The 26,345-nt window shown below is 42.6% G+C and overlaps 1 protein-coding gene across 1 annotated transcript in view; it reads right to left on the bottom strand.

Annotated features, from left to right (window-relative positions):
- Nucleotides 1-26,345, bottom strand: part of TBC1D5 (TBC1 domain family member 5) — a 533,564-nt gene that overhangs the window by 54,467 nt on the left and 452,752 nt on the right. The window contains exons 17-18 of the mRNA XM_060248746.1: nt 22,540-22,781; nt 11,627-11,716 (exon numbers count right to left, since the gene is read on the bottom strand). Coding sequence (XP_060104729.1) covers nt 11,627-11,716; nt 22,540-22,781 — 332 coding nt within the window. The remainder of the gene's footprint in view (nt 1-11,626; nt 11,717-22,539; nt 22,782-26,345) is intronic.

Here is a 26,345-nt window from a genome sequence, read left to right on the forward strand (position 1 = left end):
TATGACATCAAAGCACATCTGTCTACACACACAGGGAGATATGAAGTACTCTTGTGGGACAGACAGACCCATACAGAGCCAGGTCTCTACATGCAAGAGTCTCAAAAATAAACACATAAAACAAATTCTGTCTAAGAAAACAGAAGATTTTGCACTGTGAAAACTCACATTCTGTACTCAAATCATGCACAACAATTTTTTAAAGAAGATCAAGAAGAATAAAGGCTAGGAATTCTGAGGCAAGGAGTGAATAGTGACAAACAAAAAGGGCAAGGTGTGTGTGGGAGGGGGAGAGAGGAAGAGAGAATGATCTTAATTTTAGAACAATCTGTAGTCATTTATAGCTCAGTCAGGCTATGGTGGTAATGGTAAGACTTTTAAAAAACAATCTGAAATCTACAGAAATTCAAAGGCTGTACCTCCCAGAACAAAACAGCTTCATCCATAAATCAGGGCTCTGGCATATGCATGTAATTTTATACAGTCAACACCATATGAGAAAAACAGAAACGTCTCAGAATGGCTTAGATGGTATAGAGTAATATTTAAGATCAGAACTATGAACTTCTGCTCAACCCTAAACACATGCAGTGGCCAGAGCAGCCCACCATTTTCAGCCACATCACTTTACCCTGTTTCTTCCCCACCTCAACAATAAAGATAAGCGAGGCATAATTCAGAAGTTTGTTATAAGGGTTACCTATTCATACATGGTGCTGGCTAAGGTGAAAGCCATGTTGGGCTTTAGATATGCACAAGATCTCATTTAAACTGGGCTGTTTTCTGTGCATCCTGTAGTGTTACGAGTGCCATACTAGTATCAGGGAGACCCAGGTTTGAATCCCCACACGTGCCATGGAAACTCGGTGAGTGATCTTGGGCTAGTTACACACTCTCAGCCTAATCTACTTCACAGGGTTCTTGTGAAGATAAAGTGGATGAGAGGAGAATGATGTAAGCCGCTTTGGGTGCCCTTTGGGGGAAAAGGTGGGGTATAAATGAATTAAACGAATAATAAAATAAATAACACCAGAGATCTGTAGCCAGAGTGGATGTTGTATTAGTATGTTTATTTGTTTCACCAGATTTTAGGCTCAGGGCAGTGTACAACATATAAATTGATGACAAATATAATTTTTAAATGGTTTAAGACAATATAAACACACTAACTTCCTAAGAGATGGTGCTAAAGAATTATGTGGTGCTACTGTCACATGGAGGTTATCAAGTATATATGATATTAATACATGGTATTAAGTACACACAGGAATTTTTTTTGGGTGGAAGGGCACAGTTTACAGCCCAGTTTAAACAAGACATGTGAGTGTTTTTGTCTCAACAGTGCCAAGTTTAAATCAGGTCTGAGCTAGTGAATGTGACATGTTTTCCATATTTAGGAAAAATACTACATAGTACTGCTGCAAAAATATCCCTACAAACGAGAGAACCATGAGGACAGGAAGAAATAGGTAAACATCTATTTTTGCACCCGGCATTCATTACAGATTCATTCGCCCTATTTATAGTTCGCCTTTCACAAAAATATTCATGTACACAGCATAATGTGTGATCCAGCCATCACAGTAATACACACAATTAAATTTAACATAAATTGTTTAAGACAGCATGAAAGGTAGCAGATTCTTAGTATGATAGGAATTGGGTGGGGTGGGATGGAACAGCTCTTCCCTGCTTACCCCAGACCAGAAGGGAAGGAATACCTGGTCTGGCTGTACTGGCAGAAGTGGCAACAGCACCTACTATGTTTCCCAACTCTGGAGGCAGTGGGTAGAATGCTGAAAGTGTGGAAGGACAAAAGAAAAAGGTGGACAAGAACATCTAGATTGCAGAATCAGGCCATTAAAACAATAGGGTGGTGGTATACTTTACTACTAGAATCCTCAATCTTGTTGAGTCTATAGACACTGTTGGAATTTGGAGAATGGAGGGGGGAGTAGGTAATACAAAATGGCTGCCATGGGAGGTAGTTTCAAAATGTCTACCATGGAGTGCTGGCACCAATCACCAAATGTTGGCAGGCTCCAAGCTAAGCATCCTCTTAAAATGAAGGCAGAGATTTCTGAGTGGGGGCTCCCTGGTGATACATGTGTGATACCTCTTGGGTTCTTCTGAAACATCTCCTCTTAAATGAGGTGGAGGAAAGTCAAATTTGGCTTTTTGCTTTGGTGAAAGGGGTATTTTGTTGAAGAAGCAAATGGACATCTAGAAACCCATGCTGGTAATTAGTGCTTTTCTGTTTGTATATCACAAGTTTTTGTTTTTAAAGAAATGCAACCATTTTTCAGGGCTGGGTCAGGAGGTTTTTTTTTTAAATGATGGTGGTGGTGATACAAGATCCATAATTTCTTCACAATAGATTGATGTCACTGCTTTGGCTCATCATCTTTTCTTCATGGCATTCTCTCCCCCCTCCCCCGTTCTGTGGCCAGTGTTCATCACAAGGCTGCCACTTGCCACAGACACAACCATAGTATAATGATAGGGAGGAGGCAAAGTTTGACACCTCTTGCTCTATTTGGCCCTGATAGTGCTGGCCTCAGAAGGAGCTCATTCATGCCAACTGCTGAGCAACATTTGTGAGTATTTCTGACTGTTTTTGAGGCTTTCCCCAGCTTTGTTCATATTATTAGGTGACAAACTATTAAGAGAGCTTCTGTAGCACAGAAGATAATATGTTTGGCTTGGACCTAGGAGTCTGTTCACTTACAGACATGTATAAAGACCTTTCCTTAATCAACCTGCCAGGTAGCCGATGATTACTGGGTAACTTTGGGCCACGAATCTCTTTCACTCTAACTTGGACAGCCACTGTGGTACCATGTTTAAAGTGTCAGCTGGGGCTAGGGAGGTCTAGGCTCAGACTAACATCTCCCAGGTTTGTGAGGACAAAACAGAGGTAAGACATGTAAGCTGCTTTGAGCTTCAGGGAAGAAAGGCAGAATAAGGATCTGAGGCATGAGTTTACTTTACAGCTAGGTTGTTATTAGGATAAAATGGTGTAGAAAAGACACATCTATAACTGGTGTTGTTTGAGTGATAGTATGCCCAGTCACATCCATAGATCCTAAATTTGGGCAAAACCATCAATAGATCAAGCTCTACGCAAAAGATGCTAATAAGTGCGCCTTGATAAATGTGGCACATTTTCCCTTTAGTTCTTCTTTCTCCCAGTGGAACAAGCAGGAAGAAGTTCTGTTTGGGAGAAGGGCAGGTTTTGTTCAGATGACCATCTAAATAACACCATTTATAGGTAAGCTGTTTGTTTTTTCTCATGGAGACCACAAGCTGATCTACTTGAGGAGAAGTCATGGGACTTCTGAGCCTTTCTGAAGGCGGCCTCTGAGCTGGATCTCACATCAAGAGCATAGTGCTTCACCAAAACACAATAATTGGTACCTGCTTGGTTCTAATGAGGATATGCCCATGGAAAAAGCTGTGCAAGTTGCCAATGCTCTGGACAAATGAGCTCTGATTGTACATGGAGTGGCTGATGTGCTGGACATAACAGAACTTAATTAGGACAGTGACTTAATGACCAAGACACAAAGTGGATACTCATTGGCCCTTCTCGCATCTACCATATAAAGAGGTTGGGATCTTTTCTGCAATAAGCTCTTTTGCCAGTATAGAATGCCCAAACTCTACAGACTTCAGTGGCCTGTGGGTAATGTTCTGCATCACTGGATATGAACTTGAGGTAAAGCTAATCTCAAATTAAGACAAAACCCTGAGCTTGCTTATTGTAGGAAAGTGATGTCAGAGCATAGCATGACTTTGTTTCAACATGTGTGAAAGTATCATGGGACTGAAAGAAGCAAATATTTGCTGGCACATTTCTTTGAGGTTACAGGTACTAAAAAGGTTACATTGAGAGATAATAGAAGATGCAGCCAGCAGTTCAAAGAGAGATTTTCTCAGGAATAAGATGCTGAGTTGAAGACTCCAGACTGGAGTAACCAGGGAAATGTGTGGACTGATATAGTCACATACTGAAAAGAGAGGTCAGCCTTGGATATAGGTTCAAAATACTGCTATTGCCAAGCAGGCAGAAGAGAGGACAGGCTATCTGAATCTATCTATCTGAAATATTTCAGGACTGGGGGGGGGGCAGTCCTCTCTCCTATATGGTTCTCATATATGCAGATGACATGGTGTTGATGTCTTTGGTGTATTGGGTTAAGGTGGATAATATACACAAACTAGGTAATTTCTGTATGGACAAGGCCTTATTTAGATTCTGGAGAAAACAATGGAATCTCTCCACTAATCTTGTCCTGAGGGAGAGCAATGCACAGCTCCATTCAGATGTCATTTGCACACCTGTCTTCAACGTCATCCTCTGTCATTACTTTCTTGTGGATGACTTTCGGTGTCCCATTGCCCAGCCTTGATATATGAGTGGATCTTTAAGACTGATACTGTCCTGGACACAAGTACAATTCTCTGTTCCAAATTTTCTCTTTGATTCTAGTTGTTCAAGAGGGACCACAGCAGAGAATCTTATTTGATCAAAATCACCTTTCCTAGTCTTACAATGGCTTTAACTTCTTTGAGGCTTCAAACTATGCTCTCAGCCATTCTATCACTATACACAAATAGCGATTGTTGCCGGGTTTTGTATTTGTAAAGCCTCAGTCCCCAAAGACTTTCCACATTACATTCTGTTCTGCTCTCTGTATATAAAACCCAGAAACAAGTTCATTGGAAAAAAAATTAAAAGGCCTAGTTTTCTCTCCTGTGATGGAAGAACTATCCCTTCTTTTCGTTATGGGCTCATATGTCTCTTATAAAGTAGCACAGTTTGCCTTGGCAGTTAAAAAAATTGGGCTTCAGCTGCACTTAATGGTTGAGACCCTTCAGTATATAAAGAAGGTGCTAATTTGTTTTAATGCACTGTTTTCACACTCTAGCTTTGTTGTCTGCTGTTCTTAATCTGTTTTATCTGCTCAATTGTTATGGTCTTTGGCCACAAACAATACACTTAACAAAAATATGTGAGCGTGTGTACTCCTGGAAGTCATAGCAACCTCTGGTGACTGACCCCTACTAGGGGCCTAGAGGATATTCAGATAGGTGGCTGAATAAAGCCTGCCCCTGCTTCCTGTATTTCAGAGGCCTTCCGTCCAAGTACTTGCCAAAGTTGACCTTGCTTAGCTTCTGAGATCTGATGAGATTGGGCCTGCCTGGGCTATCCAAGTCAGAGCACAAACAGGACACTTTTGACTGACTGACTGAAAATATTCCAGGACCAAAAAGCTAGAAAAGTTTAATGAGTCACAGTGATGGGATCTAGCAAAAGTAGAGAAAGGATTCCAACTGGTGGAATAGGAACAATGTAAAAACTGTTGGCTAACATTCAAAACAAGCTCTTAGAGGTGGAGTTACAATTCTCAGATGGATATCTGCCAGGCTATGAGGCTGAGTATAGCAGATACTGGGGGTAGTATTCTGCCTTGAGACAGAATATCTTTGACTGGTTGGAAATATAGTAAGATTCTCCTGGCTAGGTGGTGCAGCTGAGAGATCTATACTTGATGGGGCTACCACAGGATGATCAGGATGCAGTACATGTTGTCATGTATTACCTTGTTTAATATTTGGGTATGAAAGATAGAGTGAGAGAACATGCAGAAAAACCTTGTATAATTAGTGGGTTGCATTGCAGATCTGGAGTGCTGACAAAAAGAGCTGTACGGTCAGAGACATTAGCTGAAGATAAGGGATGAACACAGCTAACTTGATGAGTAAAAGCACTTGCTAACTTGAGGCATATTGCTGTTGTCTTTTTATGCAACCAGGTGACAGCAGATGTAAGCAACAGCCCTTGATTTGTCCATTCTGATGCTAAATAATCTTCCATTGTGAAGTGGGAGGCTTTTGATTCTATCCCTAGTCTACAAATTTAAACCGGTGGAGTGGAACTATGTCTGTAGTTGGACTGAGGTGGAGTAAGGTCTGGGTTTACTGGTGCCTCTTACAGGGGTTCTGAGATTGATGGTGCAGATAAAGAATACAGTGGCACATGGTAACAGAGATCTGGCGGTGGAATCATGACAACTTTAGGGGGCTTGGATGTAGTCACCAGGGTGCAGAAAGCTAGTTAAAGTGGTGAAAGGCTGTTTGCAACAAGTAATCATGGCTGAAAAGAAAGTCACAAATGATGCTATTGCTGCAGTGGTTGGAAGAAAACTAAGTAGGAACACATAGCCATAGCCATTGAGGCATGTGAATTAGAGCCTCTTGCCTTGAGCTGAATGGGATCGAGGATCAAAACCCCTTTTTTGCTATGATCCTAGAAAGTTCCAAATGATGCTTTGCACACCTGTCAGTGAGCCTGCAAAGAGATCATGGCCAAAAAAGATCAAAGAGCCTGCAAAAAGATCATGCATCCTGTCCTGAACTCTTTGGAGGAAGGATGAGATAAAGACTGACCTCTGTCTGTGCAAAGTCCATATAATTTGTAATTGTGCACACATTAATTAAACTGCAGTAAAAAGTTAGCCATGATGCTGAACAAAACCCTTCAACTGTGCATAATACAAAAAATGCTGACCTTCGCCGAATTTAACATTTGCTTCCTGAGTATAATTGCAAACTTATGCATGTTGGCTAGTCTGTTTAGTTTTTTAGACTTATAAAACAAGATTTGTGTTTAGCTATCGGTTCTTGGTCATTTGTATTTACTCTCATATGGGAATGGTTAGTGAGTAGAAAGTGCAAAGTGTCTTGAGTTTGGTTTCTGTGAACTGATCTATCTGTGATACTAGTTAATGGAATAAACTCTCCATCTGTTGTAAACTGAAAATGTTAAAAATATAGAAAAAGTATAGAAGGAAAAGAGAATTTCACTGGAAATAGCTGCTGTTCCAGTGTTTTACTGGCTGAGGTAGTGTACTTTGGCAACAGTCGAAATTTGAAAAACAAAAATGAGAGAGGGAATCTTCAGGTCTTTGTTCCAAAAATGCTAATTTTAATGAAGTTACTGAATGTTTAGATCTCTGGGAGTGCCTAATCTCAGAAAAAGAACATCCAGAAGCAGTCTCCCAGGCAACAACTTGGAGATTACTTAGCAAAGTAGAACTTTTAATCTTCTACATCAAACTAAAATTTATAATCTTCTACATCAGCCATTTCATGTAGATTTTATCCTGAATACTGATGCTAAGAACCATGAATGGAATTCTACTCATGGAACAAGACTTTCCCTCTTTCCTGTCTATCTATGAACTCTCCTAGGAAGCCATTTTTGTTGGTTGAGAACCCTCAGGAATGGCATAGGATATGGTACACAGGGAGCTACCAGCAGAGGGGAAGGAAAAGACACTAATTGTGCCAGTATCTTCTTTCTGTGTTAGCATGCCTTTGGAGTCCATCCATTGCAAAATCAAAACCCTTCTTAAAGCATGGGTTCTAGCTATTATACTCACCTCAATTTCTTCTTGTATAAGTAAAATCATTTTTAGAAATGTAAAGATATTTTCAGCCTCACTGTTTCTGAGCACATATTATTGGGAGTCTGAAGGTATAGTTGGATTTTAAATACTCAGGACAGAATAATAAAAAGACAAAACAATCCTGTCTGAAAATGCAAAGCAAGTAAAGATGGCAAGAAGTAGGGATATGTGTACAAAGGTGATAAGATGAGTCTCCATCTGAGGGGTGATAAGGAAGGGTTTGAGGCAACCAACCAGAAAAATGGTAGAAGTTACCATGTGCACCCCGCCCCCCCAAACCCTCTAGTCCTGATATATTTCCTTTGGACACAGAATTTCATCTAGCTGTTATGGCTAATAACCACTGATGGATGTACCTTTCATGAATTTGTCTAATCCCTCTTTTAAAGGATTACAGCTTGGGGAATTTGTGCTGAGGGCAAAAATGTTACAGAAAGCATTTGATTATTGGCTTAGAATTCAACATATGGATGGAACAATGTTATCTCATTTATGCATGCAACAGCAGAATGATAGCAAAGATCTATTTAAGGGTTCTTAATAATGAAAAGTTAATTTCATAATTATGAAAACTGGTCTACCACAAGTAGTCTCAATAACAGAAGGTCAGCTGGCAACAATATGGCTGATAAAAGAGACACTGAAAATACTGCAGCTTTACACAGCTAAAGTTTCAGACTATAAGGACAAACAACTTGAATAACATATTTCATACTATGTTTGTGTGATTGCAGGTCAAATGAGGTGAAGAATGCTGCCTACTATGGCCTGTTCCTTATATCCAGAGGTCAGCTTAAAATTCCTGAAACTACTGGTTCATATGATTACCATGCGCCAAATTACCTAGCTGCTTCTCTTGAAAATAAATAAATGATTACAAGATTTGTTGCATTGCTTGCCTTGTCAGATGAGAAAACCTGTTTTAAAGGGTTCAGCTTTGGGAACTGCATGATTTGCACATAGGAAGCTTGAACATTCTGTACTTGGAGGCATAGATCTATAGGATATATATTTTAATACCTGTACAAATTACTTCTACAATATTTATGTTCTCAAAGCCAATTGATAAATTTTAATACCTGTACAAATTACTCTTTCTACAATATTTATGCTCACTAACTATTGATAAAACAAGCTCCAAGGGAGCTTTTGTTTAGCCTTTCCCAAAGTATGCCAGAGAAATGGGAGAGGGTAGGAGACAGACTGGGCAGAAAGTTGGTTCACACAAGTGTTCAGTGGTTTGGCATTACATAAAAGATCCTTCAGGTGGATAATGCACCCACCCCCTGCACATTCAATTCTCTCCTGCATTTTCTAGTTCTATAGTCTGCTATTACGTCCAAAGGGGGTCAGCTAGGCTTTGCAGAAACCATACTTCACCTGCAGACCAGAACTGGAAACCACAGTTTGAGGGTAAATAGTGCAACTAGTTCTGCCATGTAATTTCTGCAGAATGTAAAATCCTGCTGCTGTCTTAACCAAGGAGCAGTCAAAGTTCAAAAGAACAGTGGCAGTGAATTATGTACTGCTATATTTTTACCGGATTTTTGGATGCATGAGCGTTTATGTATGTATGTGTGTGTATATATATATATATATATATATATATATATATATATATATATATATATATATATGCTGTATGTATGTATGTATGTATAGATAGATAGAAAGCAACTCGTGTTGCTGAGAACTCACTTTTGACACATGAGCACTGGAACCATGTTTGCCATGGTGCAGGGAGTGGATTGAGCGAGCCCAGCACAGAGCTAGGGCTGTGGGTGGCTCTTCATGGGCCTACTAAATTCTCCCCCACCTCCATCCCCAGGGCTGCCACTGCTGTGCTGCAAGCTGTCCCCACCCAGCTTCCTCAATTGCATGGGTGAGGCAGAAACCAAGCTTCTCCTCCTTCCTACAGAGGAACAGAGTGGGAGGGAAAGAGCAACCCTACATGAGATAGAACAAAGTTGGAGATTGCCAGTGAGTGACTTCTGTTTTCCAGGGCCCAAAGCAGCGAATTGCTGAATGGCTGCAAGGCTAGGGGAGCAACCAGGTAAGTCTACTCAGAAGTGAGTCCCTATGGACAATATAAAACCTTACCCCTGCCCAGCTCAGTCCTCCCCTCTCCACAGCAGGCAGACTTTACCTTCAGGTCTTGTTCTCACTTTCTGAGGGAAGCTCTGTGAAGGCTTTTAGCACGTAAGAGAGTGAGGGATAACCAGGAGGTGCAAAGAATGCCAGGTTCCTCTGCCAGAGAATGGCTGGGATGGGATGATAGGGTGTTATGGTATTCACCACTTTATAAGGAGCAAATAAGGAACAAAAAGAAAGGATTTCTGCACTACTCTGCACTTTGCCTTTCCTTCAGAGAAGTTCAGAGGGGTGTGTGGATGATTACTCCTATTTTATTCCTACAACAACTCTGTAACGTTGGGTCAGAGGAAAAGGGATCTGTTTGCTTGTTCACTGACTTCATTTATGATGCCTCCCTCTATCTTTCTCTCCCCTCCCCAGCTCCCCTGGCTAAGGCCAGGTCTCTTGCCCAGAGCCTCTTTCTAGAGCCTGTTATTCCCACAATGGCCATTCTAAGCTGTTTTGGGAGGAAGGGGATATAAATGTACAGAAATAAATAAATAAATTTCTAGTCAATAACATTGTGCTGTTTAGTACTAACAGTGTGTTCAGTCTTGAGAGCAAAGAAGCTATGCTTGTCTGACCAAGATTGTGAAATCTCCTTGACCAACTAAGCAAAAATTTAAGCAGAATTCCCTTAATGTTCTCACACATAGCCTGTAGAATGGTTGGCAGTGCTGGAATACTTCCTCTAAGAGGAGAATTTACCAAGTGTATAAAAGGACCATGCTTGAATTTATTCAATGCAGATACCTTCTCTGAGCCTGGTCAGACAAGCTGTGGTATACCACAGCTCCATTGTTTTCCTACCTGCAGTAACCTACACCATCTGTCAAGCAGCTGAATTCCTAGATTCTTAACAAATAACTTTTGGTATTGGTGCACTTTCTTTCTTCTAGGCCCATGTCACATGATTTTTATTGTGTTGTGTCTGGGTTCCTCTGACCTTACTTTCACTTAATGTATGTCAACTTATTTCCCAAGAGTGTGGTGTCTCTATTTGGAACTGGAGAGATTATGATGCATGTGGGATAAGGAGCTTCAGTCTTTCCCATGTGCTATTTTCTGATTTGAAACACCTCTGGGGGCTGCTGTTTGCCCCATTGGGGGACTACACATGTAATCCATCTGTATACATGCAACCCCCCCCCCCCTAAAAAAAAAAGCCACTTCAGATCAGGAAAACAGCACCAGGAGGTGAATCTCCTTCTCTCTGTGTTGTTCTCCTTCCTTATCCAAGCTTGGGTTCTGTGCACTTGGGAAATGAGTTTCCTTGCAGCTGATGTGTGACTAAGTCAAAGTCAGCTCATGGGAACCCAGGTGCAAAATGTTAAAAAGCCTGACATGGTTTCAGCCCCAGTATCATGGACCTGGACCTCCCCTGCCCCATATCCTGGACTTGGACTGCCTCCAAAGGGAAGGAAATTGAAAATTTAAGCAACCACTAATGTAAGGAAGGGAAACCTTGATCACCCTTTGAAAATGTAGTTGTGTAAGAAGATAAAGACACAAAAGTTGCAGGAAAACTTGATGTAATAATAATCTGCAGAATGAAGTTTGTTTTTTCATTGAACTAAATTAACTGGAATGGATTAACTGAAAAAAGTATTACTTCAAAAATAAGACTTTTAACTGAATATCTATCTATCTATCTATCTATCTATCTATCTATCTATCTATCTATCTATCTATCTATCTATCTATCTATCTATCTATCTATCATGAAATTCAGAAGTTTAAAATCGTAAAATCATGTACAGTATGCTGTCATGTACAGATAAAGCATAATAATAATAATTAAGAAACATAATCCAGGTTTTTGAGAAACTGGTGGACAAAGTATCAAAATTACATTGATTGTGTCCCCTACTGGAATGAGTGGAAGAAAATTTATTTTTTTTAGACAACAGTGCCACTCAGTGGTGTTATGATATATGGCAAACACTTGAAATGAACACACAACAAATGAAATCAGTGTGCATTTGGAATCCCCAATGATGTAACAGGCAGAAACATACCATGAGTTGCTGTAGCAACTGTGGCTTGGACAGCACTTAGGTTCTGGACAGGAACCAACCCTTGGGCATCACTGCCTGTAACTATATCTCCTAGTAAATAAAGTTAAAAAAATAGCTTCACCATAAGAGAACAAATTTTCCATCTGCTTATAAACAAAAATGAGAAAAAGAGAGTGAGGGTCTTTCAAACACATTTTTAAACCTAAAGAGATGTGAACTACTTTTGATAACTGTGCAACCTAGAAGCCTAATGTCTTTAGCATATACTGTTTTAGGATATTAATTCCTTCCAGTTTTGGGCCACCTTCTCAACATACACAGAACATGAGATTCTAAAGAATTCTTGAAATCAGTGAACTACATATTTGCTAAGAGAGAACAACAATAATTTATTCTTAGGAGCAATGTTTGTTATTTTACAGAACACAGGAGTTTACATAGTAATAATGACAAACATGTACCTGGATACTTGATTGGATTAGGATTTTGTAACATTAGAGACCAGGTAGTGATGGAGTTTTTTGAGAATGTAATGTAAACTTCCTAATTTAAGCTTGTTTTGTTTATACATACTCCATAACAGCAAGAGCATATATTTAAAAAGAAGGAAGTATAAATAATTGATTATTATTTATTGATAACTCCCTTGCAATTTAAACAGAATAATGTATCATTTGGGTTAATAACCATACTGACGACATATTTTTACTTCCTGCCATTGGGTGGATTTCCATCTTCCTGTTTTGTTGTGCATTTTCATAAACATGTGTTTCATTTTAATGAACAGGAATCACTGGCCTTCTACATGTTGGAAAAGTAGGGATGGACATGACATGGCTCACGAGCCAAAATTAGGTCCAAACATGGGCTGGTTTGGAGCTCCAGAACCAATGTTTGGGGAAGTAGCTTATATAATTCTTCTTTCCTCCATTTTACTCTCACAAGAACCCTATGAGCTAGGTTAAACTGAGAATATGTGACTGGTCCAAGTCACCAGAAAACTTCCATGGTAGAGTGAAAATTCAAATCAACTATCTGAATCCCAGATTCTAGTCTGAAACTCCAATCACTAAATCACACTGGCCCTTTCTAGATTAGACTTTAATCCTGGTTCAACCCTGTCCCCGAATTGACATTCCACAGTACACTCGAGTTCATCCTTGTCTTTATCTTTTTTGTTTGTTTGTTTCTACATTCCACAGAGTTCACCTATTTTGCCCCCCCAATTGTCCCGGGATATATGGATGCTGTTTTGTCCAGGGTTTTTCTGCAAAGTAAATGAATGCAAGTCAAACTCAGAAAAAAACCGAGTGGAGGTCCACATGTAGAAAGGGCCACTGGCTCTTCAATATATTTCCAGTCTGGATCTTTTACACATACCATGTTTGTTTGCAAACCATTCTTATTTTGATAGATCAAGAATCTGGATAGCCATGTTTGTCCCTCTGTATCAGTATAAAAGAGCAAGAGTCCAGTAGCACCTTAAAGACTAACAAAATTTGTGACAGCGTATAAGCTTTCGTAAGTCGCTGATCACTTCTGAAGAAGAGTATCTGAAGAAGTGAGCAGTGACTCACGAAAGCTCATACGCTGCCACAAATTTTGTTAAACTTTAAAGTGTTACTGGACTCTTGCTCTTTTCTACAATCTCATTTTGGTGTTGTGTAAAACAAGCCTTTCATCTGTACTTGAGTTTATACAAGGAATTTTGAATTTGCACTTCAAGTTCTGACTGGACCAATAAGGGGACTCCCCAGCTTGATGGAAGCATGTAAATATGAAATTGAGTAGGGCATGCCTTTAGCCCTGTTCACAAGTTACAGCAAATGCACATACAATCCAATATACACTTTCAAAAAATACAAGTTTAATAATTCTCACTTTACATTAAACACTTGTACATACGATTTGAACCCCACATTTATCCAGAAACTAGTCCTCAGTTTCATTTGTAAAGTGAACATTTGTTGGCTTTTTAAAAAACAAACATATGAACACATATACATGCAGGGTGAAAATGTGTTTAGTGTAACATGTGACCAGGACTTTTGTTATGAATTTCTTCTGGTTTTACTATGCCTAGAGGTCGTGGTGGGGAAAAAGAAATCTTGATTTCTCTCTCAAGGGGGAAAGATGCTTATACAGTTGTGCATATATCTAGCTCTGAACTGTATTTTCAAGTTTATGTATCATTCTACCTGGCTGTAGGTCTTTTTTTCAAACCTTTGTGGTTTTGGTACATATGCTTAGTAAATAAAATGTATAAAACCTAACATCTGGTCTAAAAAGGTGTTCTAGTAGAAAGTGCTCACCTGCTGCTTAGTCACTCTACCTTGAGTCTTGAAGTGGAATGGGGGATAGGGTAATAATAAACCTTGTTTCTCTCACATATGCATATATACATGATGTACATTCAAATAAGGGATATACAGAATGACTTGGAATAGTCTGTCTAAAATTAATACTTGTATAGTTTGTTTAAAATTAATACTTGTGAAACCTGGAAAAGGAACAGTTACTAAGAGGAACAGAATCAACTGCACAGGTTTTCTCTGTGGCTTCTTTTTGTTTTGTTTTGTTCAGCACTTTCAAGCTCTAAATTTTGTGCTGTGCTGCTAAGGAGTTTTGATTTATTATTTTATTGAAGGTTCTATATAGTTTTTCTTTTCTTTTTTTAGCAGTGGGAAATGTGTTTGGAGGTTAAAAAGCTGAGTGTTGGGGAGATAGCTGGTATTTTAATATATACAGGTCTATGGAAATATATTGATAACTAGCTTATTCAAAACACAAGGGATGGTAGATATTTGAAATTTGTGTTCTTGTTATAAGAAAAATGGAGAACGCCAAACATGAAACCTTTCACATTTTTAATTTACCATTTTTAATTTAAATTTTAACTTTTTTTAAAAAAATGGTAATAATATGACATCATCAATCTTTGCTTTTATCTCTCAAGTAGAAAATAGTTTTAGTACACAAATCACAAATAACTTCAAATAATCCTGTGCAGTGCAATATATTTCAAGATCAAGTATTACATTTCCAGATCTACAAAGTAGAGTTTTTGCTCACAAGACTCTGCAGCTTAGAGGAACATTGGTACGTACGAATACATAGGGGGACAGGGCCCTGCTCTCAGTGCCAACAAGAATGCAATGTAACCAGTATGACCACACTGCCTTTCAACTCATTTCCAGTATACTCCCATAGGAACAACAAAACACACATGCACAGAGATCTGGGTGCACAGCTTTTTTTTTTTAAGGCAACTAAGTTTGAGACTCTCTTGTCTACATAATGAAAACACATCACACATAAGAAGAATGCAAAGAGTACAGTTGGAAAGAAAACAAAAATCTTGTTTCCAAAGCTCATCAGGCTGAAAATGTGGACTAAGCATTCTGATATTAATATGAAAGAAACCACATTAAAATGTTCAAGATTCCATTTTAAACCTTGCACTGATGGTAAAATCCAATCAGCCAAGACAGCATAATACGTACAATGAACAGTGCAAAAAAAAAAAACTGATTATACAAATAAAGACCAAATATTTATATATATAAATATTGTAATACATCACATCCACTAGATTTCACAATTAGAGAACACTAACTTGTGACATCCAGTAAAAAGTGCACTGAGTTAATTAAATTCAGAGACAGTCAAAAAAATAAGAAGAATGGCTGGACCTTTAGGCAGCAGAGAACACTACAGAAGTGACTGCCAAAGAAGCAAAAGCACAGAACAGCTGGTTGGCTTGCACAGATACAGCAGAGCTAGGGATGTCAGCCTCCAGGTGAGACCTCAGGACCACTGGAGTTGCAACTCATTTCCAGACTACAGAGTTCAGTTCCCCTGGAGAAAATGGATGCTTTTGGAAGGTAGACTGAATGGCATTGTACCACACTGAGGCTTCCTGTCATCTCCAGGCTCAATCCCTAATCTCCAGGAGTTTCTGGATCTAGTAAACTTATCTCATCTCCTAGTGCCTCGGACGACCCACTGGCTGCTTTCACCATAAGGGTGAGAGCAGCGAGGGGGGGGAGGGGTGTTTCCTCCAAGCCCAACTTTCAGAAGCTGGGCTCAGTCCGAGGAGAGCAGAGAAGCGGACATGTGCTCCCACAGCTTCCTGGGGAAGCAGAAAGCAGCGGGGCGGGGGAGGGGGTGCCCATGCTACACGTGAGCTCTCAGCCCGCCGGCTCTCTTTGAAGCAGAGGAGGGTCAGGCTGAGAGTCATGGCCGGCGGCGGCAGGGAGTTAGCAGAAGGCAGTGATGCCTGAAGGAAGCTTAGAGGGCTCTTAGTACAGGGCCTACTGTAAGCTCCAGGAGGATTGCCTACATCAGGGGGGCATGGCCTAATATGCAAAGGAGTTCCTGCTAGAAAAAGAGCCCTGATAATAACCCCCCCCCCACTGACCCCAATGGGGCCATTGGATTTTGAAGGGATATTCTACTGCCAGGAAGCAGATTTGACAGAGAAGGGATTTGCAGTTTTGGAGGTGAACTGAGATGTGGGGAAAGTTGAATTTCCTATCTTTTGAGGTGAATCAGGATGATGATTCTACAGCAGAACAATGGTAGATAGTGAGACCACAGGAAATCTCCTGGAGCTGATGCAACTGTGGATACCCCACAGACCTTCTTTAGGATGCTAAAATATCAATAACAGAAGCCAAGGGATCTCTGAAAATGAGATTATTGCCTCTACTGCATTCTTTTCTAGTAGGGATGATAGTGCAGAAGGCAGGGTTTAGGTACATCACCCTGAAGAGCCCTGAGGGTGGAAATGAAACCAACTTTATGGTGTAGTTAGAACAGGTTTAACTGAGAGCTGAAGGCTACTGTAACAGCCAGAAGGCTGTTGTGCCCCTAAAGGAAGGAAAAAACAGCCACTCAGGTAAGCCTATGGGAGTGCTGTTCCAGCATCCAATCACCATTCAGGCTGTTGTGCCCCTGAAGGAAGAGAAAAAAGACAGGTTGCTTACCTGTAACTGTAGATCTTCAAGTGGTCATTTGCGCATTCACACTCATGGGATAGAGCGTATGCGCCGATCCCCAAATCGGTGCCTAAAAAGCCCGGGATTTTTCCGTGCTCGGCGCCAGCAGGCTTTCGCAGGAGTCCCAGTGCGCATGCTCACCAGTGCCAGAGCGAGGATCCCGCCAGTTCCTTCCTGACCGCTGGAAGCCCCTACTGGAGGGAGACCATCAGCAGTGGGGAAGGAGGGTGCGTAGTGTGAATGCACAGATGACCACTCGAAGATCTACAGTTACAGGTAAGCAACCTGTCTATCTTCTTCGTGGTCTCTGTGCTTCACACTCATGGGAGATTAGCAAGCAAGACATACCTGAAGGCGGGAAGATGGTCAACCAGAAGAAACAGCTTGCAGCACCGCAGTTCCCAAACGAGTCCTCTGTTGAGCATGCACGTCCAGAGCGTAGTGCTTCATAAAGGCATGAGGAGAGGATCAGGTGGCAAACGTCCGTCAGAGACATGCCTTTAAGGAACGCCACCGACGTCGCCATCACCCTTGTAGAGTGTCTGCGAATAGGCCCAGGTAACGGCTTCTTAGCCAACAAATAACATAGTTTAATAGTCTCAGTGAGCCATTTTGAGAGCCTCTGAGATGAAATCCTGGAACCTAACTTAGGAGCAGCATAAGAAACAAAAAGCTGCTTGTCCTTGCGAAAACTCTTGGAACGACTAAAATAAAACAATAAAGCACGCTTAACATCTAAAGCATGCAACCTACATTCCTCATCCGAGGAAGGTGTAGGATGAAAAGTGGGCAGCCAAACTTCTAGATTGAGGTGGAACTAAGAAACCACCTTGAGGAGAAAAGAAATGTCAGGAGCTAACGAAACTCCAACCTCCTGAAAAACAAGATACGGGTAATCACAACACATTGCCGTGAGCTCCCCCGCACGACGTGCTGATGTGATGGATACCAAAAATGCAGTCTTCCATGAAAGAAGCTGAAACGAACACGTGGCCATCAGCTCAAAAGGGCGACGAGTCAGTCTATCCAACACCAAAGTCAAATCCCACAACTGTGGGGGCGATCTCGATGGGGGATGAAGCCTAAGCAAACCCTTCAAAAACCTCTTAGGATGAGGGTGTGCAAAACCAGAATATCCCTCCACTGGTTCATGGAACGCAGATATTGCTGCCAAATAAACCTTGATGGAGGAAAAAGCAAGGCCAGCATCCACGAGAGATAACAAAAATTACCAACAATCCCACCCTTTGGAGTGAAACTGAAGGATCAACTAAGAACTGAAGGAACTTCCACCATTTCCTATCATAGGAAGCATGGGTGGAAAGTTTCCTGCTATTCAGGAAGATGTGCTGGACTCTGCTAGAAAACCCACAGGGTCAATAAGCCACGCTGTCAGCTTCAGGTGGGGCATGTTGTGATGGAGTACCTGACCGCCCTGACCTGACAGAAGGTCCGGCTCCACCGGGAACTGGTAGAAGACCCCCCTTGCTAGTTGGAGCAGAATTGGGAACCAGTTCTGACGAGGCCACCAGGGAGTCACCAGGATGCAGCATGGTCTCTCTCTTGCGATTTGGTTGACTACCTTTGTCAACAATGGCAGAGGTGGAAACAGATAAAGGAAACGACCTTCCCACGGAAACAGCAGACCGTCTCCCAACGACTCTGGATCCGCGCCCCCTCTGGAGCAAAACAGAGGACACTTCCTGTTTTCGGCTGTAGCAAAGACATCCAACTAAGGATACCTCCAGAGCTGAAACACAGGTTGGAGAAAGCGCCAATGCAGTTCCCACTCGTGCGGGGAAGCTGCACCCCTGCTGAGGGAGTCTTTTCGCAAGTTTAGGACCCCTGGGAGATGTGCAGCCCTCATGAAGATGTCGTAGTCCAGGCACTCCGACCACAGGTCCAGTGCCAACGCACAGAGTTGTCGAGAGACTGTCCCTCCCTGCCTGTTGATGTAGCAGAGGGCAGTGGTATTGTCCGTTAGCAGAGCAACTATCTTCCCCGCCATCAAGGGGCAGAAAGAACGTAGAGCAAAATGGACTGCCAGCAGTTCTAAATAATTTATGTGGCAGTGAGTCAATTTCAGAGGCCAAGGGCCCCCCACACAGAGACCATCCATGTGGATGCATCTGTTGTGATAGTCACAGAAGGTGCAGGGAGATGGAAGGGAGCTCTCTGACAAATGTTGCTCTTTGATTTCCACCGTTGTAGGGTTTGAAGAGTCACCGGTGTAATGGTAAACCTCTTTCGAGGTGAGTCTCTCAATGGTCGAAACTGATGAAGAAACCAGAGTTGTAGGCCTCTCATCCTCAGCTTTGCAAAGAGTAGCATGCTTGTCGCCACCGCCATCAGCCCCAGCATCCGCTGCAGCTGCCGTGCCCCACTGTCGACTTTGCAGGAGTTGTACAAGGTTGATAATGTCCACCGCTCTCTGCTGAGGCAGGAACGCACGATGCAGGTTCATATCCAGCAAAGCCGCTATGAACCGAACTGTCCTTGATGGAGTAAGGTGTGATTTCTCCAAATTGACCTGCAAACCCAAGGTGTCGAGAAGACGTAAAGTGATGGCAATGTGGGTTTGCAAACTCTCCTTCGACTCCGCCACAAGGAGCTAGTTGTCGATGTATGGAAAGATGACTATCCCTTGAAGACGGAGATGGGCAGCCACAATGCTCATCATCTTCGTGAATACCTGAGGTGCAGTGGACAGACCGAACGGAAGAGCCTTGAACTGGAAGTGCTGAGAACCTACTGCAAACCGAAGGAAAAGCCTGAATGCCGGATGGATGCTGACATGGAAGTAGGCATCCTTGAGGTCCAGAGTTGCTATCCAGTCCCCTTGGTTGATGAGGGGGAGGATCGTTTGCAGAGTGGACATTCTGAACTTCTGGTACAGAATAAATTTGTTCAGACTCCGAAGAACCATGATTGGTCTTAAACCCCCGTCCCGTTTGGGAACCAGGAAGTAACGAGAGTAGAACCCTCCTGTTCTGGCCTCCATCGGAACTATGGCTTGTTTCTGTAGGAGGTTGTTCACCTCTGCCAGCAGAGGTGGGGAAGGGGGTGTGGTGATTACCACGGATTAGTTTGGAATCTGAGCAAAATCTTTTTTGTAGCCTTCCGCTACGATGGAAAGTGCCCACCTGTCGGTAGTGATGGAGTCCCAGGGCGACAGGAAGGGGCGGAGGTGGATGGAAGAAGAAGAAGTGGGGACGATGACACGCACTACGAGAAAGTCAAAGGCCCTGCTTTTGAGGGCAAGTGCCCTTGGATTTGCTGGTGGTTTGAGCCGAAGCGTAACGATTTCTGTTGTTCCCCCTCAGGTTGAGTCGAGCGAGGTCTCCATTGTTGTTCCGGGGAGAATTTCTGGTACTGTTTCTTTGACCAAGGCTTGTGCCACTGCTTCAGCTTCGCAGCTCTGGAAGACGCCTGCACGCCCAGGTTCCTGGAAGTTGTTATGCTCTTGTCCATTTCCTGAAGCGTGCTGTCAGTGGTGGAACTGAACAAGCCCTTGCCCTCAAAGGGCAGATCCTCCATGATGATGATGAGGTGTCTTGCTGGAGGGCCGTGGATTGAAGCCATGAGTGGCGGCGGAGGCAAACAGCAGAGGTGATGGTCTTTGCTGAGACATCGACCATATGCTTTGCTGCAGCCAATTGCTGTTTGGCTACAGCAAAGCCCTCCTTCTGCAACATCTTTGCAGCCGATCTCTTCTCTTCACTCAGGGAAGACAGAAGGGGGGTAAGTTGTTCCCATACCGAGTATTAGTATCTAGCCATGCATGCAGCATAGTTAGATACCTTTACTCCGAGGGCCCCAGCCGAGCAGAATTTTCTCCCAACGGTGTCCAGCTTCTTTCCCTCCTTATCTGGTGGAGAAGAGTGGGTTTTTCGGGCCTTCAATGAGGAGGAAACGACCACCGAATCAGGCTTCGGATGGGTGAAGAGAAACTCCGCTCCTGACTCTTGGACCCAGTACATATGGTCCAGCCTCCTCGATGACGCTGGTGTCGACGCTGGCTTCACCCAAGGCTCCTTCATGGCTTGAAGAATGACCTTCATCACCGGTAGGGCAACCGCTGTAGACGTGTCCCGTTGCATAATGTCAAACACAGTGTCGTCTACAATGGGTTGCGGTTGGGTCACTGGAAGCGAAAGCGCCATCCTCTTCACCAGGTCCCCATACGACTTCAGATCCTCCGAAGGTGAGATAGGAAGATCCTCAGCCGTATGAGACACAGGCGAAGGCTCCAAGGCCCGATCCGGCTCGTCGATACTGCCCTCAGAGCCTGATGATGAAGACTCTCTGCGCAGGGAGTGTTCCGAGAGCACTGGCGTTGACTCTCTCACAGGCAACCAAATCGATACTGACGACCGAGGTTGGACTTCTTCCACCACCACGCTGTGTCTGTTGGGCGGGATGGAGATCGAGGCTGAAGGATGCCGTCTGGAATGCTGAGAGAGCCGGGACATATGGGAAGCCTCGAACTGCTGGTCTCAGTCTGCAAACTCCCGTGGAGGATACCATTGGTACCATGGATAGGGATAGGCTTATGGAGGCCACTGACGCTGTTCCCATGGTGGAGGTGGCGGGAAGCGACGAGCTACCGCAGTCGGCTCCAACTCTTCCCCTCGCCTGATCCATCGACGCTGAAAAATCCATTGGCGTCGACACCTCCACCTCCGAGACCGAGTCGCTCTCGCTGCGACACCTGGATCCCAAAGAATGGGAGCGTTGAGTGAGGTCGATCTCTTGCTCTGATGCCGATAGGCGCAGGTGCAAAGCACTGCCTCTCGAAACCAAAGGGCTACGACGCGGAGAAGCCAAGAAGCATTCTGCGAAGGCGAAGGGGTGCAGGATGATCTCTTCTTCTGCTTCTCCTTCGATTTCAGCTTCTTCGGCGTGGATGATCGGGTCCCCGAGTCATCCCGACGCTTCTTAGCTGGGGTTTCCACAGACCCTTCAGAGGGCCGTTTAGTGGAACGCCCGCGCTCGACCAGCATCTCAGTCCTGATCGGCAAAGCCTCAGCCGATGTGACCGCCGGAGCCTCAGCCTCTCCCATCAGTACCGACGGGCCTGATGCCATTTTCTGAGGACGAAGTGCCGACTTGACTAGCGCCGCCGAAAGCCTCGCCGCTCGATTCTTCCGAGTTTGCTTGGAGAAACTCAGGCAATAGGTGCAAGAATCAACGTGAATGTCCCTCGCCCAAACAGAGAAGACAGAGGGAATGGCCATGGGGGGGCAATCTTCTTCCCACAGGAGCGGCACCTCTTAAAAAAACCCCAGCGTCTTTCCATGGACGCCCAGAAAAAAACCACCCAGGAAAGTCTCTGAGGGGAAAAACAGGATGAAAAACTAAGCCCCAAAGGGCAAGTCCAACAAACTCTTTTTTTTTTAAACAACAACACTAACTATCTTAACTACTAGCTAACTAACTACTCTAAGAAAATAACAAACGGGCTATATACAATAGGCAAAAACAATCCAAAATTACTTTACCGACCGGGGACACGAAAGGAGATCCTCTCAGTGTAGCGGTCAGAAAGGAACTGGCGGGATCCTCGCTCTGGCGCTGGTGAGCATGCGCATTGGGACGCTTGTGCATGCCCGCTGGCGCCGAGCGCGAAAAACTCCCGGGCTTTTTAGGTACCGAAGGTAGAAGGCAGCAGCCAAAGGAATTAAGTAGAAGGATGTGGGGAAAGGAAAGTAATGCTACATGTGGGAGATGAAGACAACTGAAGGACAACTGGAGAGGCAATGAGATTTAGAAGAGAGCTGCATATGGACTGGGGTAAGAAGAAAGAAATGAAATTAACTCTTAATTTTCAAATCACCATCCCAAAGATCTGTACAAAACCCTTTTTCTTTTGTTTATGGCAGGATTTACTTTCAGAAACTTCAGTATCATTACCTTTATTTAGTTGAACTGGCATACTTTCAGATTTCATCATTCTTTGCTGTTGCTGCTGTTGTTGTGGGAGGTCCATTGCACTCCTAATAGGAACTGCAGAAGAAGAAGGAAAGCTGCTGCTACCTGCAACTGGCACTGTAGTGCTCCCTGGAACCAAGGCTGGGGAAATCAGCTTTCGGCCAAAATTTAGTAAACTATTGGAAACTTTATTTATGTTCAGTGGTGCAACCTTAGCACCAACACTGTAAAACAAAGCAGAACAACAACAAAACCACACTACAGTAAAACCTTTCAGAACAGTAGTAGTAATAATCACAATAAAATGACAAAAGACAAGATACAGCAGGACAGGATTAAGAATGTTTTCCAAGTAAATCCCAAATTTCCAATGGAACTCCGTGAGAATTGGGTCCAGTGGATTGTTTTCTGACCACAGTGGAGTTCAGTTCAAGTTTAATGTCCCTGGTCACTAGCCTTCACCTGACCACAGTGCTCACATAGAACAAGCTTCAAAATAGTATCTGGAATCCCTTCCATGGCCTAGTGCTTGGTGCAAACCCTCAGCAACAGCATTTAGCCTACCAATTCAGCTTAGGAACTCGTTTAACAATAAATTTTGTTCTTTTTCTATTTACCAAGATTTGTATGCACACATTGCCTGTTTCCAGTGTGGAGTTACGTTTTCTATCTCAGGGGAAGATTTACTAATTTACTTGGACATTTTCATTTTTATAAGTGATACCCTGTATTTTGTAAGCTGCTTTGAAAGCATGCATTGGCTAAGAACAATGGGATATATATATATTTTAAATTATTAAAATTAACTAACAATAATGGTTTTAATCTTATCATTCCACTCATCTGTGTGCGGCAAGGAAAGGACTTTCCTGCCATTGGAAAGTTCTACATATAGCTGAGTGTAGGGTTGCCAAGTCTCCCGCAGCCTCTAGCGGGAGACTTTTTCTGCATGCGTATAGTGCACATGGCACGATGACATCACCTGGAAGTGACATCATCGCGCCAGCAACATTGTGCACTGGCCTCTGGGAGTTTCCAGGAAAACTCCATGATACCATAGAGTTTCCCTCCCAAATTGCTAGAGCATCTTGGAAAACCATAGAGTTTCCCCAGAAACTCCCAGAATGGCTGGCACGCGATTACATTGGCATGATAATGTCATTTCTGGGTGACATCATTGCACAAGCGATGTCATGTGGGGATCTCCAAAGTGGGAGAACCCCCACCCTGTCCAAGAGCATGGCAGCCCTAACTGAGTGGACTGCAAGGATCTACCCCTTGTTCATCTGCTGGGTCAACCAATTGTTGAGGAATGGTTCAATAAACATTTAGGTAATAAAGGTAGAAGTTCCCAAGGAATCTTATTTATATTTAGGTATTTTAAACCTCACCTTTCCCCCTTCCATCATCAAACCTGAGTGGCAGATACAGGGTTCCCAGGAGGACTCCCATCCAGGTCTTGACTATACAGAAATTTCTGTACCTTTGGGAGGTGCTAAATCAAGGGTCTCAATGTCATATTCATGGGCCCCATGACATCTGGTGCCATCTTTTCTGGAACCTTGCCAAGTGTTTTCAGAAAATAGGTGGGATCGTTAGAACTTTTGCCCAGCAAGGCTTCTGATTAGCCAACTGAGATTTGATTGGCTGTGTAGATTTTTAAAAACACTGCTTTGGCAGCAGCTGCCAACATAACACATGTATCTTTATTTTGTGACCAAAGGCAGGGTGGGGCAATCATTTTGTAGTGGGCTGTACCTCCTGCAGCAGCCATTTTATGTCAGTCATTCTGTTGTTGCACCCACAACGCTGTGTCAGAATTCCAAAGATGCCAACAAGCCCCCAAAAGTTGGAGATCTCTGCTCTAAATGTTTCAAAGGGAAGATAAGAGGGATTATATACCTCACCCCCGCCACTGCAAGTTTCCTGTTTATTCCATAGAATTCAGTGACAATCGTTGTCCAGCAGGAGAGAAGGTAAGGTGGCTACAGTTGGGGATATATTTGGGGTGGAGCAAATATTTCTCTATCACCTCTTATATTAGTGATCTTAGCACCCATGGCAAAAGATAGGTTCTCAAGTATCTCTGATACATTTTTTCCAAGAGAAGCGACTAGCTATCACTCACTCGACTATGAAAAAATTAAATCACAGCTCCCACTGATCTTTTTCAAGTGAGGACAAAATTTTTCCCTACCCATGGGGGCAAGGAGAAGAAACTCTCTCTTGGTGGAGGTCACATCAACAACTTTCAAATAGATCTGGCCTCTCTTTTCAGTTATTTTGTGCTAGGACACTGTGAAATGGTTTTTCAAAACACCATTTTTTTTAAGGGTTAATGATCTTTTATAGTATCATAATTGGTTTATTATTGCTAGTTTCTATGGTGTAACCTGCTCTGAGCCTGCTTGTGGGAAGGCAGGATAGAAATCAAACTAACTAATTTGTCTTATGAGTAAAGAAGACAGTAGCTTTCCAGAGATGGATAAACCAAGGCTGAGGAAAATGGCTGTTCTGCCAGAGCTAGTAGTGGACACATACTCCACCCCCCCCCTAAATCAGGTTCTCAGATAGAATGAGCCTTTTTAACTTAAAATCAGGGCTTTTTTTTGTAGCAGGAACTCCTTTGCATATTAGGCCACACATCCCGATGTAGCCAATCCTCCAAGAGGGCTCTTAGTACAGGACTTACTGAAAACTCTAGGAGGGTTAGCTACATTGGGGAGGGGGTGCAGCCTAATATGCAAAGGAGTTCCTGCTACAAAAAAAGCCCTACTTACAATTGTAACGAGCATGTAAAAAGACATGGAACCAGAATGGGAGGGGAATACTTCAACAAATTAAGCTCTCTATATCTTTTTGCTACCTTTAAATGTTTTCATATATGGATGCAAGAAATGATTACAACCATTAAACAAAGATCAATATCTGTGTTTTAACCTCCAAGATACAAGGGAAAATGCATAACAATCATCAGGAAAATGAGGATTGATTATGTTACAGAGTCATTAAGAGAATCATTTAAAAAGCAGGGTATTCGTTTTAAAAACATGAATGTCAAGGAGATGTAAACCCAGTCTCTCGAAAAACAATTTTGTTTCATCACAATAAGCATTGTTGACCTTGGATAGCAATGGTATATTTTTAAAGGAAGTTGTGCAATGATTCAGTCTCTGCAGTCTTTCGCTAAGATGAAAATGCTTTGTTTAAAGACAGCTGATTCAAAGACATTTCTTCTCATTATGTAGCCACCGAGAAAGCAAAATTGCTATAAATACTGAACATTTATATCTTTTAAATGAAATATACACAATTTTTGTGAACCTATCCAGTAATTTAAATTTGAAATGATGAATAAAAGATGCACTGCTTTGTTAGCTTCTCTTTTGTCTTCCATTTCTTCTCACAGGACAGAGGATTTCCTAATAACTTGCTTGGTCCAATTTTACATGGCTATAATGCAAACTTGGACAAAGTAGGGCAACAAGTAGGGCAATTCACCACCATGTGCTATCAAATATCTCTAGCAGCTGCTGCTGCTGTATGAAACCTCAAATTCTTTCTCCCCAAATGCTACTTAAAGATGATTATTCTACCTTTTATGTATTTTCCCTTCATTTGGACTGCTGTTGGTAAGCGGTCTCGAATAACAGATCAGTGACTGAAATGGGAAAATTCTCTGTATGCTGCTAGGTTCTTGCAGGTTATAATATATGATAAATGAACTAAATCTGTCCCAACTCACTGGTTTCTCCTACACTAGCTGAGACAAGTGCGCCTCCATTTGC

This window comes from Heteronotia binoei, chromosome 10 (genome assembly GCF_032191835.1).
Source record: "Heteronotia binoei isolate CCM8104 ecotype False Entrance Well chromosome 10, APGP_CSIRO_Hbin_v1, whole genome shotgun sequence".
Classification (NCBI taxonomy): Eukaryota; Metazoa; Chordata; class Lepidosauria; order Squamata; family Gekkonidae; genus Heteronotia; species Heteronotia binoei.